The sequence below is a fragment of the Heloderma suspectum genome, chromosome 5 (genome assembly GCF_057233095.1).
Source record: "Heloderma suspectum isolate Gila_16-S chromosome 5, 16-S_ref, whole genome shotgun sequence".
In the NCBI taxonomy this organism is placed as follows: Eukaryota; Metazoa; Chordata; class Lepidosauria; order Squamata; family Helodermatidae; genus Heloderma; species Heloderma suspectum.
The window spans coordinates 16,748,670-16,765,655 of record NC_139462.1 but is presented as its reverse complement, the minus strand read 5'-3'; the positions used below and the strand labels follow the sequence as shown (position 1 = coordinate 16,765,655).

At 45.9% G+C, this 16,986-nt stretch overlaps 1 protein-coding gene across 3 annotated transcripts in view; it reads right to left on the bottom strand.

Annotated features, from left to right (window-relative positions):
• Nucleotides 1-16,741, bottom strand: part of SEPTIN11 (septin 11) — a 109,005-nt gene extending 92,264 nt beyond the window's left edge. For all 3 annotated transcript variants that reach the window (XM_084855410.1, XM_084855409.1, XM_084855411.1), the window contains exon 1: nt 16,650-16,741. In XM_084855410.1, coding sequence (XP_084711536.1) covers nt 16,650-16,676 — 27 coding nt within the window. In that variant the 5' untranslated portion in view covers nt 16,677-16,741. The remainder of the gene's footprint in view (nt 1-16,649) is intronic.
• Nucleotides 16,742-16,986: the final 245 nt, after the last annotated feature.

The window sequence follows — 16,986 nt, the reverse complement described above, 5'->3', positions numbered from 1 at the left end:
CTACTGACAGCTACTGACAGAATTCTCCTCCAAATTTTGTCTACTGCATTTTTAAGCCATCTGAGCTGCTGACCATCATAAATTCCTGTGGCAAAAGCCCCACATGTTAATTATTACATTTAAATAAGTTTGCTTTGCTTACATCTATGTTAATTAATTATTACATTTAAATAAGTTTGCTTTGCTTACATCTAAGTCCCAGGATACGGAATCAGCGCAACAGGAAACAGACACCTGTCTGACAGCATATTCTGCTAACAACTCCAACTGCTTACTCCTCAAAATACTGTACTCAAGGTAATAGCCACCAAAATGAACGGAACTTATGCCCAAGCCTTAATTAAAAAAAAAAAAAAAACCCATCATGTTCATCAAGTGCTACGAATCTCTGGACCAACCAACTTTTGTCCAGCTGAAAGACTGTAGTGAATTAACCTCCAAGCTGCTCTCATGAAAGGTCATTGGCTTGGATGTATTCCCAACTGAGCTCTCTGGCACAATTTGCATCTCACCAGTTCCAGCAGAATTGTGTTTAAAGCCCAAGTAGCAAGCAACATACATGAGTGTAGAAAGCAGTAGCCAAAAAGAAGGATGGTTTGCACATATTAACAATCATATTGGGCAATGTCCTGGCATCATCATATGTTCTAACAGCAAACTCAGTCTCCAAGTGTAGATTCATCTGTAGTGAGAATGGCACCATCCATGCACTAGAGGCAGATATAGACCGGCTCAGGGCAACCCAAGGTTTGGTTCAGTATAAAAAATGCTAGAGAAAAAGCCCTAAGAACATTCATTCATTCAAATGCTTTATAAGCGGCCTTTTAGGGTAAACCCTCCCAAGGCAGCATACAAGAAAAGTTAAAAACCACAAAATGCAATGAAATGATAAAATCAAAATTAACTATTAAAACCAGTTAACACCATATACACAACAGCTCCAAAGAAAGGCCTAACTCGTTGTTGTTGTTGTTGTTATCATAATCCTCACTTTTGGCACCAGGTTAAGACTAACCTCTTCTCCCAGGCATTTAATGACACAATGCCCTGAAAGGCGGCCAAGAAATATTAAATAAATAAATAAATAAATAAATGACTGGGCATTTATGCCAGCTGTCTGAGCAAGTCTAGTATTTTACTGAAATTGTTTTGAGCTATTTAAATTGTTTTTGAAATTTGTATATTTAAATGTTTATGTTGAATTTTATCTTGTGAACTGTTGTGAGCCGCCCAGAGAGCTTCGGCTATACTGGATGGTATAGAAATTAAATAAATAATAAAACCGGATAACACCATATACACAGCAGCGCCAAAGAAAGGCTAACTCAACGATAGGCCAATTTCCAATCTGCCCTTCTTGGGTTCACCAGATGGCCACGCCCCCTTCCCCCCATCACCAATTTTTGGGTGGTTTCCTGGCTTTTGTGCAATCCCTCACCATCACCACATTCTGAAAGGTAGAATGCCTCTCCTAAAGCTTAGTTATGGACAGGAAGAGCATTAAGCTAGCATATGATGGTATTTTTGCCCCACCTCCAATAGAATGCAGCAAGCAAAGCTTCTCTAAAATGGAATTCAGGCTGAAAGATGTTCTGTACCTCTGCTTTAGGGGGACAAAAAACAGCCCAACGAGGACTAAGCCTGCTCAGTGGATGCGGCGGGGGAGGGGGAATAATGCTGTGTGGGAGGGGAAATGGAATGGAAAACCCTGGAAAAGGGCATGGCTGGCTGGCACCCTGAACAGGAGCACTCCATACTGCAACATTTTGTTGCAGGCCCAACTAGTTTCCCCACCCACCCGCCCACCCAGCACCATTCCCCAATTTTGCACCCATCAGTTCCATTGAAACTTCTTTCCATATAGAAGATGTGGGCATTTGAGCAAGGACTACTCCGCGGGCTGTTATAAATTCCCCTTTCAGCCTTGGAGAGGGAACTAGATGACACATTTTCTCTCCCCGCCCACACGGCCACTGCACAAGCAATTCCCTGGCACAGAGCCATTGCTGCTCTCAGTGCCAAACCCTGTGTTGCTTCAAGGGACTGCTTGTCGCTGGCAGGAGTGGAAAGGAGTCACGGAGCCTGGGAGCTGATCCTCAACACACTAAAAGTTCTCTCAAGTCCCCACCCCCCCATCAATGGAAACTACCACAGGAGTCTCCCAATGCTGTCGTACACCAAGGCTTACCCATGCTTGGTCCGAGTCTGGGGTATATGAACAATATCTAGACAATGAGGGGGGCCATGATAGAGCTCACTCACAGTATACAAAAGAGGGAGCCCTGCAAGACCAGGGTGTTCCCAACAGTGGCCTGCCAGACACCTCCAGGAGGACCACTAGCAGCCCTCCTATGCTGCTGCCCCCATAGCAACTGGCATTCAGGGGTATACTACCTCTCCACGGGGAAGCAGCTGCTCCCCCCAGTGCCAACCAAGTTCCCCACCTCCCACATTCCCCTGCTGTTATTTCAAATCGGAGATGGCAGTGGGGATTCCTCCAGAGGCAGAGCCTGGAGCCTCCATGGAATCCAAGGAGGCTCTGCAGGCTGGAGCTCCCCCCACCTTCCAAATCTACCTTTGACCGTGGTCATCACTGCACCTTGTGACAATGAATTCCATACACTAGTTATGCATTGTCCTTCTTTTACACACCCTGAAACTACCTCCAGCCGATTTCACTGAGTGTCTCCTAGAATTACTGAGAGTTGGGGATTCTCTCTCTCCTTACTTTTTCCACACTATGGCTTGGTTCATACAATACAACAAACCAGTGCTTGAATGTGGGTTGTTTTTGTACTGTGGGTTATCGTGTTGTCTGAACACAGCACGTTTTCCCCAGGGTGGATTTTTAACTATGCAGGGTGGCTTATTTTTCTCAAACAAGCCACCTTGAGAACCCATGGTTTGTTGTTGGGTTGTTCAGGATGGTTAACAAGCCATCTGCAGAAAACACACTGCGTTCAAACACGATAACCCACCCTGTGGAAAACGTACTGCCTTCAGACAACACAAGAACCCACTATTCAGCAACTAACCCATGCAGTGTGGGTTAGCATGCTGTGTGACCCCAGCTGGGTTGAGTGTGGGTTTTTGTTAAATCAAGGGTTGTAGTGTTGTGTGAGCTCAGCCGTGCTAAGAACCCATGGTTTGTTAACCATGCACAACCTATGAAGAGAACCCATGGTTTGTTGTTGAGTTATGAACTGTGGGTTGTTCATGGTTAACAAACCATGGTTTGTTAGCGTGGCTGGGTTCACACAACACAATGACCCACAATTCAACAACAACCCTCACTCAGCCCATACTTAACCCAGACTCTGGCTTCTCGTGTTGTGTGAACCAGATCTACCGACAGAGATAAATTTTTCTTCCCTCTCCCATAATACTAGAAACCAGAGCATGCATGATATTAGTTTATTGGACAAACTGTACACCAGTTTGATAAACAGCACTGTGTATTGCAAGTGTTCATCCTGGGCTTCTGTGGTACAGGACATACGATTCTTTCTTAATATAGTTATGGTTCTGAGAATAGGCAAGGGGCTACATACACTACGTGGGCAAGAGTCGCTTTAGAAAAATGGATGAATAGAAATAGAAAAATGCCATCAGCCATGGACAGACTTGAGCTGCAGGTGTGCTGGGAATGGGGCTGGACCCTTGTTCCTTGAGCTGTAGGATCTCCATGGGGAAATCTTAGGCTCCGAGGGGTACACCGAAGGCTGCAAGAACCTCCCCTCCCTATGATCAAGCTCTCTCTTTGAAACAAAGCACTGCCTGCAGGCAGAGCACAAACCCTGCACATCCTTCTCTCCTCGCATGCTCTTGCTTCAACTTCTGGTGGTCCTTCACCTGTTTCGCAGCTGCTGCACCTAGGGTTGCCAAGTCTCAGCGCCTGACCCAAAGTTGCACAGTTTTAGCCTCCTTCTCAGGGTCTCCGGGGTAAACGGTTAAATTGCATGGTGAGAAGACAAAAGGGGGAAGGTTATTTTCATAAGACCCATGGCCAGTCTTCTCTCATCCCCGCCCCATTCTAAACTTTAAGCTGCCCTTTTTCCCAAGCATGTTCCTTCAGTCTCAGTATCCCATATTTGGGGGGTGAAAGTAGGTGGGAGGTGGACACTAACAGAGGCAGACTATTTTGAAAGCCCCAAGGAAAGAGGGCAATAATACTGAACTGAAGCTACATCACCAAGTGAGGGCATAATCCAACCTCTTCTCCAGCAGGCACCACCTTTTAGCTCCTAACCTCTGCCCCTTGAGTCTGAGGAGACCTGGCAACTGTGACTGTCCCATTCTTTCTCCACACCTACCAGGACTGCTCCTTGGAACTGACCTCCATTTCCCTACACTTTTACCATCAGATGCCTCGGCCCAAACCAGCTTGCTGAAAAAGGCCCAACTATGCAGAGATCCAGATCCTGCTTCTCCTTCCTCCCCACGACCCTCATCCTTCAGGGAGCATGGCACCCCACTGTCTTAAAATGGGTGGATCACAGCCACTATAGGAGAAGCTGACAGGCCCTATCCTGCATGCATATCTCACAATCTTGCACCATCCTTGCTTCAGCAAAGCCCATGCATACAGATAATTCCTTGCAACATCAAGCCCCCATGACGGTGCACTGGCACTGACACAGCACCAGTAACCTTTGGGCTATTCCCCCACACCACCACTTTTCTAGTAGTGAACCCATAGGACTTTCAGTCTTCACAACATAATCTGTGCAGCAATAAATCAAGGCTACAGATCAGAAATTGGTTGGAAGCTCTCAACTGCTCCATCCTGGTTCTATAAATCCTCTCACCGGTGGCAAATACCCCTTGCAACTTTGGTGAGTACTTCACCTCACATGCCTTGTACAAAGACGCCGTCCCCTTTCCTTCCCCAAGTTCTCATACACTGCAGAGGACTCAGAGGAATGCACTAGCTGCATTCACACATAATAGTAAGTCGTGTTTAGGTTAACCATGCTTGTTGCTTTAGCCATGAATTGTCTCTCAAAACAGTAATCGTTTCTTTCTCTCCCACCCACTTTGTCAACCTTCAGAGTGGTTTCATTTTTAGGCTGTTCTTGCTGGGCGCCTCTTTTTCAGGGTGGACAGCACTGCAAACAAGCCAGGGATAAGCCTTCAGACATCACAACAAGCCATGATTTAAACAAGCCAGACTTTGTAAGCACACAACAAACTATGGGTCCTATTTGTGGTTTACAGCTGGTTAACAAACCATGATTTGTTTCCGGGAATACACAAGAACAGGCCAGATTTCAAGAAACCGCACCATGGCTTAGTGTTATGTGTGAACCAGGCCAATGTGAAGGCAGAGACAGACACCTCTCCTCTCCCCACCCTGCAAAGTTTGCTGCACGCATGGAGAACTTGGGGGGATGAAGTGGTTGTTTCTTTCCTTTCCCACTGGGCTTTTGCAGGAGACGGAAGCAGGGCACCAATTGTGACGTATGCAAAAGCACTGTGTGGGGGCAGACAAATGCCCCTCCCTTCCCCCAAGTTCTCCGCACATGCCACAGGACTGAGGGGAGGGTGAAGGACCAGTGGTGACCACAAATAAGGACTGCCTAGCAGACCCCTGGTATTGCCCTCCTGTTGCATTCATTTTCTTTTCTAACACAGTGTTGTCGGTTCAGTCTGTACCTACATTACAGTTTAAATGACAATGGCCAGAATGATGTGAAAAGGGGCCTGCCATGATCAGGCTTTGTGGTGCATGGAATAAAGTGGGGTGAACCTACAAAATGACAGCTTTTGTTTTTAAATAAAAGCATGTTACACTTCAGGAGTGTGGAGAAGAATTTGAAAACTAAAAACGTTCCTGGTTTCTAAGAGTTTAGTAGAAGTGTTGGGTGGAACTTACAACGGTCAAAGGATAACAAATAAAATGTACACTTTTTCCCCCTTCAGAAGAAACAATTCAAATGCACTCTGTATGAAAGGCTTTGGAAACCTTCCGCTATTCAGAGGCCTGGGGGCCCAATGTGTGCGGCTCATGGCCTGACCGAAGAGCAAATGCTACCAACTGCGAACACATTCTTCTAAAAATCGAATGCTGCCAAGTTATCTACCGATTCACAAGAGAAGGTGTCAGCTTCCATGTTCCCAGCAGCTCTCACACTATGTGATCTGTGCCCCCTTCAGAAAGAGACCCTTTGTAGACACCCTGAATCTGCAGTTTGTAAAGAGAATGAAAACAAATTCCAGCAAAGGAGGAAAAGGAAAAGCCCCACCCCTAAAGACACCAGATTCCTTCAGCTGCAGGCAAACTCTTGCTTTGGAGAAGTAAGTTTATATGGTTGGTTATAATGGCTAGGGGGATTATTGTTAAAATTAAAATGTGTTGGCTTGCAAAAAGCAATGCTGTAGAATAATTGTCAGCATTTAAAGGGTCTAATTGAGTCTGTGAATCTGGCATCTCCCCCAGCTTATGCTAAGGAAGATGTTTGAGAACTTCCCACGCTCCCTGCTCCTTGACTCTCACACAGCTTCTCTGGGGTTAGCAACTGAAAGAACTTCTGCAGTCACAGACTTGCTAGAAACCAGATACACTCCATAAACAAGTAGTCCACTAGATGTTGCAAGAAGCCAATTGCATATTGGTGAAAGCTGCTATGAACTAAGGGTCTTTTTGCAAGCAAGAAAAACATGTAACATATTCCCAAATTTTGCTTTGGTAGTTCCTGTCTGCACAAAGAGATGTTGCTTGATTGCAAAAGCCACCGTTGTACTCAAGGTGCAAACAAATTTATATCTAAAAAGTCAGACTGCAGTGTTTAATTGATTCACCAGTTAGACTGATCAAGTAAAACAGCAACTTTTGTCTTAAAAATATGCCTGCTTACTGCACATGTGGATATTATCTAAACACAAAGCAAGTATGCTTCCAGCTCCAAAAATAGTGTTTTCACTGATATACAAATGAAAAAAATAGACACATTAATCGTATGAGTCTTAGTCAATTAAAATGTATTTAATCAGGTTGCAGCCCTGCTAATAAGAGCTAGTACAGATGAACCAATTAATTTATTTGTTAGATTTGTATACTGGTCAACTGGCAAATGCCCTCGGGGCGGTTTACAATCATAAAACCAAACAACAACAAAATAACTAAACCAAATAAATACAACCATAAGACTATCAAAATAACATTATACACTAGAAATATTTAAAACATTAGGGCACAATCCTATGGGGACAGTCGGCGTCCTCCAAACTCAGAGGCGGCCGACTATCCAATACAGGGTGGACAAAGCATGGAGGGGATCCTCTCCTCCATGCTCGCGCCACCTTGCATTTGCGGTTAGATGGCTGATTTCGGCTGTCTAGCCAGGGTGCCTCAGAGTGCAGGGTGGGGGGTGGGGAGAGGCCGAACTGCACATAGAAAGTGTCATAATGGCCTCCTCCCCACCCCCAGGAATACCCCCTCTTCCCCCACTCTGCACTGCTCTTTCAAGCGTGGACCCAGGGACAAACCACACCACCTACAAGGTGGCAGGGGAGGGAAGGCAGTTTTCTGGGAACCGACCTTGAAGCGGTGGCGCTGAGCTCGGTTCCCAGAAAATGAAAAATCCTATGACTGTCTAGCCGCTGTCTAGCAGCCACAGGATTGTGCCCTTAAGCAGCCAGTAGTAAAATTAATAACCATAGCAAAAAATTAAAGATTAAATGCCTGCTGGAAGAGCCTGGCGTCTAAACGTATACGCTGAAGATGCCAGGCGGATCTCCCTGGGAAGGGCATTCCACAGACAGGGGGCCACTACAGAGAAGGCTCTTTCCCTGGTAGCCAACCTGTCATACCATTGTGGATAGTGGCACCCAGAAAAGAGCCTCCAAAGACAATCTTAGCATTTGGCCAGGAACATGACACTGACAAAAGAAGAGCCCTGCCAGATCAAAATAAAAATCCCTGTCATTAATCAGCATCCAGATGGCTCTAGGAAGCCCGTGAGCCCATGAGGGCAAAATCTACCATCCTCCATTGTCTCTTATGGAATACCCACTGGGGGTTTTTTTGGGGGGGGGGCAGAAAGCAGATGATCAGGCAGTGTGCATCTCCCTCCTTGCATCCTGTATCAGTCCCTACTAACCCACAACCATTCTGGGAGCGGCGCATACTGCAAATCCTGCAAAGGTATTGTTTCAGGATGAATCCAAAAGAAGGCTTTCAGTTGTGTAGGACTGCAACTCTCCTCATTCCCTTTTGAGGTACCTACTTTGCTTTCTGCACTCTTGAGTTTGTCTTGCAAGCACTGAACTCAAGAGAATGCTGCTGTCTGGATGCAGCTTTGGGGCTTGTTCACACATTCAGGGAGCTCCTACCAAAGGAAGTGAGGCAGGTGGCTACCAGGAAGAGAGCCTTTTCTGCTGTGGCACCCCAGCTGTGGAATGAGCTCCCTAGAGAGGTTCACCTAGCACCTACGTTGTATTCTTTCAAGCACCAGGTGTAGACCTGTTTATTTTCTCAGCATTTTAGCACTCTAGTCTTTTAGCTCTGCTGTTTCAAATCTGTATGTTAAATCTCTGCATTGCTGCTAGGTTTTATTCTGGTTGTACTTTTCCACTGTAGTTTTAAGCTTTCATATTTATATTGTTTTATGCTGTACTTTGTGGTTTTAATTTCTGTGAACTGCCCAGAGAGCTTTGGCTATTGGGCAGTATAGAAATGAGATAAATAAATAAATAAACAAACAATTCATCTTCATCCAGTCACGACTACCGTGTGTGGTCGAGCCATCAAACACAGCACTTTCATGTCACCCCAGACGCAAAGCTTTTCAAATTCCACATACTCAGCTGCAAGCCAAGAGATGCTGATGCATGTGTGAACCCGCCCTCAAAAATTGCTCAAAGCAATTAAAAATAAAATGACCGCCGTCTAGAATTGCCATTGCCATCACTGCTAACTTGCCTTAACTAGGGCTGCCATCTCCTTTTCTGTGCCTTTAAACAGCCTTCTCCAACCTGGTGCCCCCCAGATGTGCTGAAATGCAACTCCCATCATTCCCAGCCAACATGGGCCATGCTGGCTGGGGATGATGGGAGTTACAGTCCAGCACATCTGGAGGGCATTACATTGGGGAAGGCTACTTTAACCGAAAGCTGAAGTGGTATATAATTGAGGACTTCCACCAAGGAAACCCAGGTTCAAAGCTCCACTCTGTCAGGAAGGTCACTTTGTGATCTTGGGCCAGTCATTCTAACTCAGCCTAACCTAGTTCACAGGGTTGTTCTGAGGATGAAGTGGGGGAGGAGTGATTCTTGGAGGAAGAGTAATAAAAGTATTTCGGCTGAAATTGAACAATGGACTTCTTCCCTTAATACCAATCACAAATCTATTCAAGGTGGTGAAATCCAAAGCAGACTGAAGAGTTACAAGCCGATCTCTCCAAACTGGGTGAATGGGCAACAAAATGGCATATAAAATTCAATGCGAGTATGAAGTGATGCGCATTGGGGCAAAAAAATAAAAAAATCTCAGCTTCATACATATGGTGATGAAATCTGAACTGGCTGTGGCTACCGAAGAAAGAGATATTGGGTCATGAGGTGTTGCAGAACAAATCAGAAAGCTAAACTCAGTGTTGGGAATTATTAGGAAACAGATTGAAAATAAAATCGCTAGTATAGCCTTTATATACATCTATTTTGTAACCACTTCTCGAAGATAGTGTACAATCTGGTCGCCCATCTCTGAAAGGACAGCACTGGAAAAGGTATAGAAAAGAGAAAACAAAAAGATCAGGATGTTGGGAGTATCTGCCCTATGAAGAAACGCTAAAGTGTTTGCGGCTTCATTAAATGAAAAAAGAAAGGTGACCAGGATGTGATAGAAGTCTACACAACAGGGAGACTGGTTAGAAAAAAAGTTCCCCCTTCTTTCATAATACCAAAACCCAGGGTCATCCAATGAAGTTGATCCTTGTTTTATTGTTATGTTGTTGTAATGTTTATTTTGAATGATTTATTATTTGTATCTTGTTTTATATTGTTATATAATATTTTTAATGAGAGCTCTTTAGGGATTTTAATATATTAAGCAGTATGAAAGTATAATAAATAAGTATATAGGCAGAACAGACAAAAGGAAATCACATTTTCACACAAACACAATTAACTTGTGGAACTTGCTGCCACAGGATATAGCGATGACAGCTAATTAGATAGCTTTTTAAGGGCTGGGGGGGCGGGAATGCCTGGAGTTGTAGGACTTTTTTCTGTCTAAACATGCATAGGATTGCACTCTTACAGAACGTCATGGAGGACAAGTCTACCAAAGGCAGCTAGCAATGATAGTTAAAATGGAACATGGTCAGAAGCAGTATATTTCTGATAACCAGCTGCTGGGGCATACATGGAAGGAGAACTGTTGCTTTCATGCTTCCCAGAGGCATCTGGATGACCAATATCGGCCACAAGATGCTGTATTAAATAGACCCTCAGCCTCATGCAGCAGAGCTCTTCTTATGTTGTTATACATGGTGCTAACAATTGCTGCAAAGCGCGCTACTGCTCAAGGAGCTAATTTGCATAGCCTATTTTTACATGATTACCAGTTTGCATGTAATGCACATACACACACACACTTACTTAAAGGGGAATCATACACACACACACTTACTTAAAGGGGAATCACTGGCATCAGACAATTCTAGCCCTATCAGCTCAATCTTAACAAGCAACAGTAGTGAGGAGATCCAAAATATTGCCAATTCTAAATTATTAAAACCGTGAGATTTGAAATATAATAAATGTGGGGAAGCTCCATGCTTGCCTTCTGGTTGTCAGCCTTCCAGACCGAAGTTAATGCATGCAAAGATGTCGCCATGGTCAGGGGCAGCTCCATGTTTCTGAGGGCCCTTGGGCCAGAGACCCTCAATGGGCCCCTCCCTCAGTGAGTCTCCCTTCTCATTGCTATTGTCGCCAGCTGCTCTTGCTGCTGCTCCTCTTTCTCATCATTGCTACTGCTGGCTTGTTTGGCAGGCAGAGAACCAATGAGCAATGAGGCTGTGGAATCTACTGCTCCTCCTTCATTCACACTGCCACCCTTGTCTGGGACAGAGCAGGAGGCTGGTGAAAAAGCAGACTGCAATGATGAAGAGGAGCAGCAACTCCAGGGGGCTCCTGTCACTGGAGCACAGCTCAGGTGTGGGGCCTCAGCAGGTGCCTGACCATGCCTATACCCTTGATGCCGGACTTGACATGGTCATTTCTTTTAGGGCGTTTCCTCAAGAAGGGGGGCGGCAGGGGGAATTAAGAAAAAAGAAAGGGGAAAGGCAGGTGAAGGGGAGGACAAAGAAGGCCAAGATGGGGAAAAACATTAAGTGGGTCTCCTGCTGCAGGTTGGGAGTTAATGGTGGGTCCCAGGTTAAAAAGGCGGAAGACTAAAGCTTCCATAAAAATAATGAAGCTTTTGCCTTCTAGAATCCATAGCCTATCTCTTGCTGCAGACTGGAACCAAACAGTAACTGTTCTGTTACAAATGTGGAAAGTGTTATACTTTGGATAATGTTACTCGTAAAAGTAACTAGAGCAAATGTTATTATCCAGAAAACAGAGTGGTTTGCTTGATAACGTTTATGCTAGTTATTTTATATGCGTGCTTCCATAATGAGTGCACTGTCATCTTGTCAGAGCCATCTCAGCTGACAAATTCTATGACTCAAGAATGTTATCTTAGTTCTGTTAATCAAGCTGAACGGACTGCTGCTTGATTCCTCCTGGATTTGGTTCACACTCCCTCCTCACAACCTACATAGAAGGCAAAAAAAATCTCTAGTCTCCCACACCTAGCAGTTTATTAACTGTTAACCCAATTAACCTGCTCAGCAATACAATAGCCAGATTACTGTAAAGATATGGTAAGAAAAAGTTAGATAAAAGGCATGGAAATATGCAGTGACCCCCATGAGCTACAAGGCCACAGTTTGCTCATGCCAACAAGCTGTCATGCTAAAATGGAGAAGGGAAGAAATTGGCCTCTGTGCCCAAAAAAATCACACCATCTACTCTAAAGGACCATCCATAAAGTATGTCACACATGGGAGGAAGAGCAAAGTTGCAGGAAAGGAAGGATTTAGTACTGGTCAACAATGGAGCAAAAGAGGGGCAGTTAAAAAGGATTTAGGGTGCAATCCTATGCATGTTTAGATGGGGAAAAAAGTCCTACAACTCCCAGCATTCCCCAGCCAGCATGCTGGGAAGTTGTAGGACCCTTTTCCATCTAAACATGCATAGGATTGTACCCTTAAACATGCAACAGGCTTTATGGATGGTCCCTAATTCTAGAGATGTAGTAATTGGCAGTGATGAGTCACTGATAGATAGTATCCTGTACATGTTCAGAGGTACTCTCCTTGCTACTCCACGTGTGTATGCACACAAACTCAAACACTTAAGTTCTGCACAAAAAATGAATTGCACCAAGATAACCACTATCCCCAAAGTCCCAGTGATATACTGCCCTTTGTCAAGGAAATATTTAATATCACATGAACAAATCTATGGAGCACCCTTATCATGAGCCAGAGCATTGCTCCATTTATTTCCTTCAGCAGGTTGCAACTCTCTGGAGGCCAGGTAGCAAGGGATTTTACCACCTGAGATCCCTTTAGCTGGAGATCTCAGGGACTCAACCTCGTACTGTCTGATTGCAAAGCCTGTGCTCTACCTCTGAGCTACAGCCCTTCCTCAATAGTAAAGGTAGCAAAACTTTTCAAATAGGTCCGATTGCCTTAGGTACAATTCAGTTATCATGCCAAGCCATGGTTTGCAATAACAGTAGTTTGGAATCCAAATGATGGTTTGTACAGCTGACAAAGCAGCCCATTGTTTAAAAATGCTTCTGTTACTTCCACTTTCTACCTTCTCAGCACTCAAGTTCATAAGCTCACATAGTTCAGCAGCCCCTGGAAGAAGGCCTACAGCGGCAACCATGGGTCATCTATTTAGACCAGGGGTGGGCAAGACAAGGCACCAGCCATTTTCAAAATTTAGTGAGCCCCCCCATTTTAAAACAATAAAAAAACAAAACGGCGTTTTTATTATGTTCATTTCCCCTCCCTGTTTTTGGCGCCCATGAGGACCATGGGCAGGGGTTTAAAAGGGTCCCCAGACCTCTCAAAGTGGTCCGCCCCCTAGACATCACACCAAACCATAGTTGGTGCAACCACGGCTTGCAATCTCCCCCTTCAAACTATGGTTTCCAGTTCTAATTGACCAGTCAACAGCACACCATGGTATGTCAATTCAGTCAGCTCCCTTAACCACGGCCTGGCCTTGCATGATGTCTGAGTGTTAAAATCTTCATTGCTGCTTACACTGTCAGGGTACATCTGCTTCACAAAGAAGTCCACAAACATTACTATTAAACATTTGTGGCACTCTGGTGGAAAGAGGGGGGAAACATACTCTTCCAGCTTACAAAAGCTTCCCTGACAGAATGCCTGGAGATGATTCCTGCTCACCATAGGAGTACGATTCTTTATGCACCTACCTTCAGTTCACATTTTCTCACCACCGCAACTGGCCCTGTGAATCTACCGCCTTTTATTTCTGCTCATATGTGGCTAGTTTTTCAATGGACCCTTTCAAAGTTTAGCTTCAGAAAGCAACAGATTCCAAATCCTAATTCTTAATACCTGGTATCCATTGCAGTGGGAAAGTGATGGGAGGAGAGTGGTATTTTTGTTTATTTAATGTACCAGTGCAACTTTTGCCCTTCTGTATTCACATCCTCAACACACCTTTTTGGGGGTGGGGGTGGCTGCAATCACCAAAAAAAAAAATATAATGCATTAGTCCATTAGAGCCACAAATTGTATCATAAGATGGTAAAAGAAACTAGATGAGGGATCCAGGTCACATCTTGAACGCAGACACTATTTTTCACATTCTGAAAGTAGCCACACTGAAGTCATTTGCAACATCTGTTTTACTGGCATGCGCTTTTTAAAAATGAACAGGAAAAAGTCAATCAAGTCCCTCTTCCCCTCACCCACTTCTGCCTCCTGGTGATGTATACGAGTTCCTTCATATGGTCAGCATTTACTTTCACCAACGTCTCTGTACGTTATAGACATAATAAAAAGGATCTCTGTCTCTCTCTTTTGGTAAAGATCACTTTATGTAAGGCTGTCTGGCAGTCTGCAAAACCAACTCCACACTCTCTCAAACATTACTGATTTATTCAAAAAGTTCCAAAAGACAACTAAAAAAGAAAAGCCTCCTTCAGATATCTAATTTCATTTCTGCATTTCTCCAGGGCATTCTTTCCATTTTAATGGTTAAAATCCACAAGCGAAACGCCGTGAAAGTGTATGTCCTGGAAACCTTTTAGCCTCCATTTGTATAAGAGTTTCTCCTCTAATCTTAATTCATGTCTACAGCCATTAACACCTTCTCCGTCCAGTTCATGCATCTGCTGAAATAGGCTTTTGCCACAATAAGCATTTACTATTCTTCACGGTGCTACAGGGACTCTTTGTTGGTTTTGCTGCAACAAATGAATGTGGTCACTCATCCAGATCTTGGAATTCTGAACTTTTTGTTGCTTTCCCGCCTTAGCAAAGCAGATTGTACAGTGGAAGTACAGCAGCTGGATGTTTCAGTGTGTGGGAAATTGTTCTTGAGAAGCCATTAAGAATCAAACAGATTAACTGACTCACCAGCATCATTTTCTGCCTTTATTCTTTAGGGAACCAGAGAGAGATGTTTAAGGAGTTATCATTTATACTAAACCTAACTTTCATTTTTACAGTCCTTCTCCTAGCTGCCTGTACTGCTTTTCCACACAACTCTGCCTCTGATCCCCAGAGAATATCATAACTCTTTGCCCAACTGTTGCATGAAATTTGGAAGGGGAGGGGGGGAGGAGGAGGAGGAGAGGGCTAGGTTAAGGCATCTCCATCCGGCACTCCGTTACCATCACTGCTGTTTGAACAGAGGATGTTTGAAAAACTTCCCAAGGATGCAGTCCTGGAAGATAGACTACCTACTATACACACCAATTTGCGCCTGTTTGAAATGTGGTCAGAGGCCACCAGGACCCAATATATACAGTCCTACATACCTAAAGCATTTGCCCCCTAAAGCTCCTGGAAAACGTTTGCAAAAAGATTATTTCCCTATAAAGCAATAAATTGGAAACAAACATACACATATGGCCTGTTTCTCATATGTTTTAGCAGCAGTTTTTGCCCTGCAATTTCAACTGTGTTAAGTCCCCAGTTGATTTTTCACTTCCTCGTATAAATACCAGAAAGGACAAATCAATCGAGAAGTGCAAGGATGGGGGCAAGATTAGGTTCTCTTCTGGGTATTCTTCAACTTCTGGGTCAGGATCTGTATGGGGAAGCCACACCCCAATCTAATTATTATGAAGCATGTATGTTCCACTGTTTGAGTATTCAAAGTGTTTCACACACTTACAACAACCCTATAAGGTAGGTTAGTGTTGTTATTCCCATATCGTAGATGGCTGAGAAAGAGAGAGTGGCTTGTCTAAGGCCCCCAGCATGGTAGAGGTAAGATCTGAATCAAAAACATCCCACTTCATAGATGGATTGTTGCTTTGTATCGGGGTGAGGCAGAAAGGGTCCCATGTTTCATTAAGTGGGGCTTAAGGTGGGTCTCTTGTATGCAGGGTTTTGAGGCTTCTGTTCTAACAACCCCTCCTGTATCACATAAAAAACAACAAAAGAGTCTTGTACCACTTTAAGGAGTAACAAATGTATTACGGCATAAGCTTTCCTAGATTAAAGTCTATTTTATCAGAGGTATGAAGCTTTATCTTAAGTTGGTAGTTAGGAATACACATGGTTGGAGGGGGTTGTTAATTTGTAACTGTATCAAGTAGCTGCTCACTCTGTTAACAAAACCACAGGACGCGAGGGGGGGGCACCTTTCATCAGGTTACGATCCACAGATCTCCCCCCCCCCCACACACACACACACAAGCATGTGTCCCAACCCTGGAGGAAAAGTTTGCTGCCTTCCCCATCTGCAGCCAGAGGCACAACTCGTTTCTTTTGCAAATCACACCTTTCGAGAGTAACCACGGAGGGCACCTCTTCGTCCGCCTCCACTCCCCCTCCTTCCGGCATACCCTATTTTTAGAGGACAGGGCCGAACGCTCAGGGCCACCCTTTGCTACTTTCAAAACCTTTCCCGCGTTTGTCCGTTCGTGTCCTGGCTCAAGAGAAAGGGAGCCAGGCGACGGGGGCTGGGTCCTCCCGGCGCGTAACGTCTGAACATGCCTCCGAGACAAACCCCACAGCCGGCCGGCCGGCCAGCCTTCCACACGCGCCCACCCTCGCGGGGCTCGCCCGGCGCAATACATGGAGGGAGGAACAGGGCTGGGAGGAACGCCTCCGGCGCCCGGCATCGCGCCCGGAGGGGCTCGGAGCGGCCGCGTCGGCTCTCTCCCGCGCGCGCCTTCCCTCTCCCCAGGCGAAGCAACAAGCTGCCGCCGCTCTCCCCGCCGCCCCCGGGAGGCTCTCGGCAGGCGCGCATCCCCATCACCGTTATCTCAGCCCAGGCAGGACGGCGGCTGCGGAAAAAGGAGGCGAACGGGGGGGAAAGGCCGCCCCGACGGTCTCCGCCCCGCCGCCGCAGCCCGGGGCGAGCTGCGCACTCACCGACGGCCTCCCCAGCGCCACGGCCATGCTGCTGCGGGTGGAGGCTGCGAGGGCGGCGGGGCGCTCCGCACGGTCTCGCCTGGAGAGCCGCCGCTGGGCTCGCCTGCGCTCGCGATTATAAGCGGCAACATGGCCACCCGGCCGGGAGCGACCATTCGCTGGCGAGGGGCGGCGAGGGGCGGCGCGGCGGGGCTCGGGGCCGCCCAGTCCCCCGCCGGGCGGGCGCGCCGCCGCCGCCGCCGCCGCCTAACCCGGGGCCCGAAGGCGAGCGCGCGCCGGGCGCTCTCCTCCCTCCCCGGCTGGCCGGGCTCGAGGGCCATGCGCGGCGCGCCCCCCC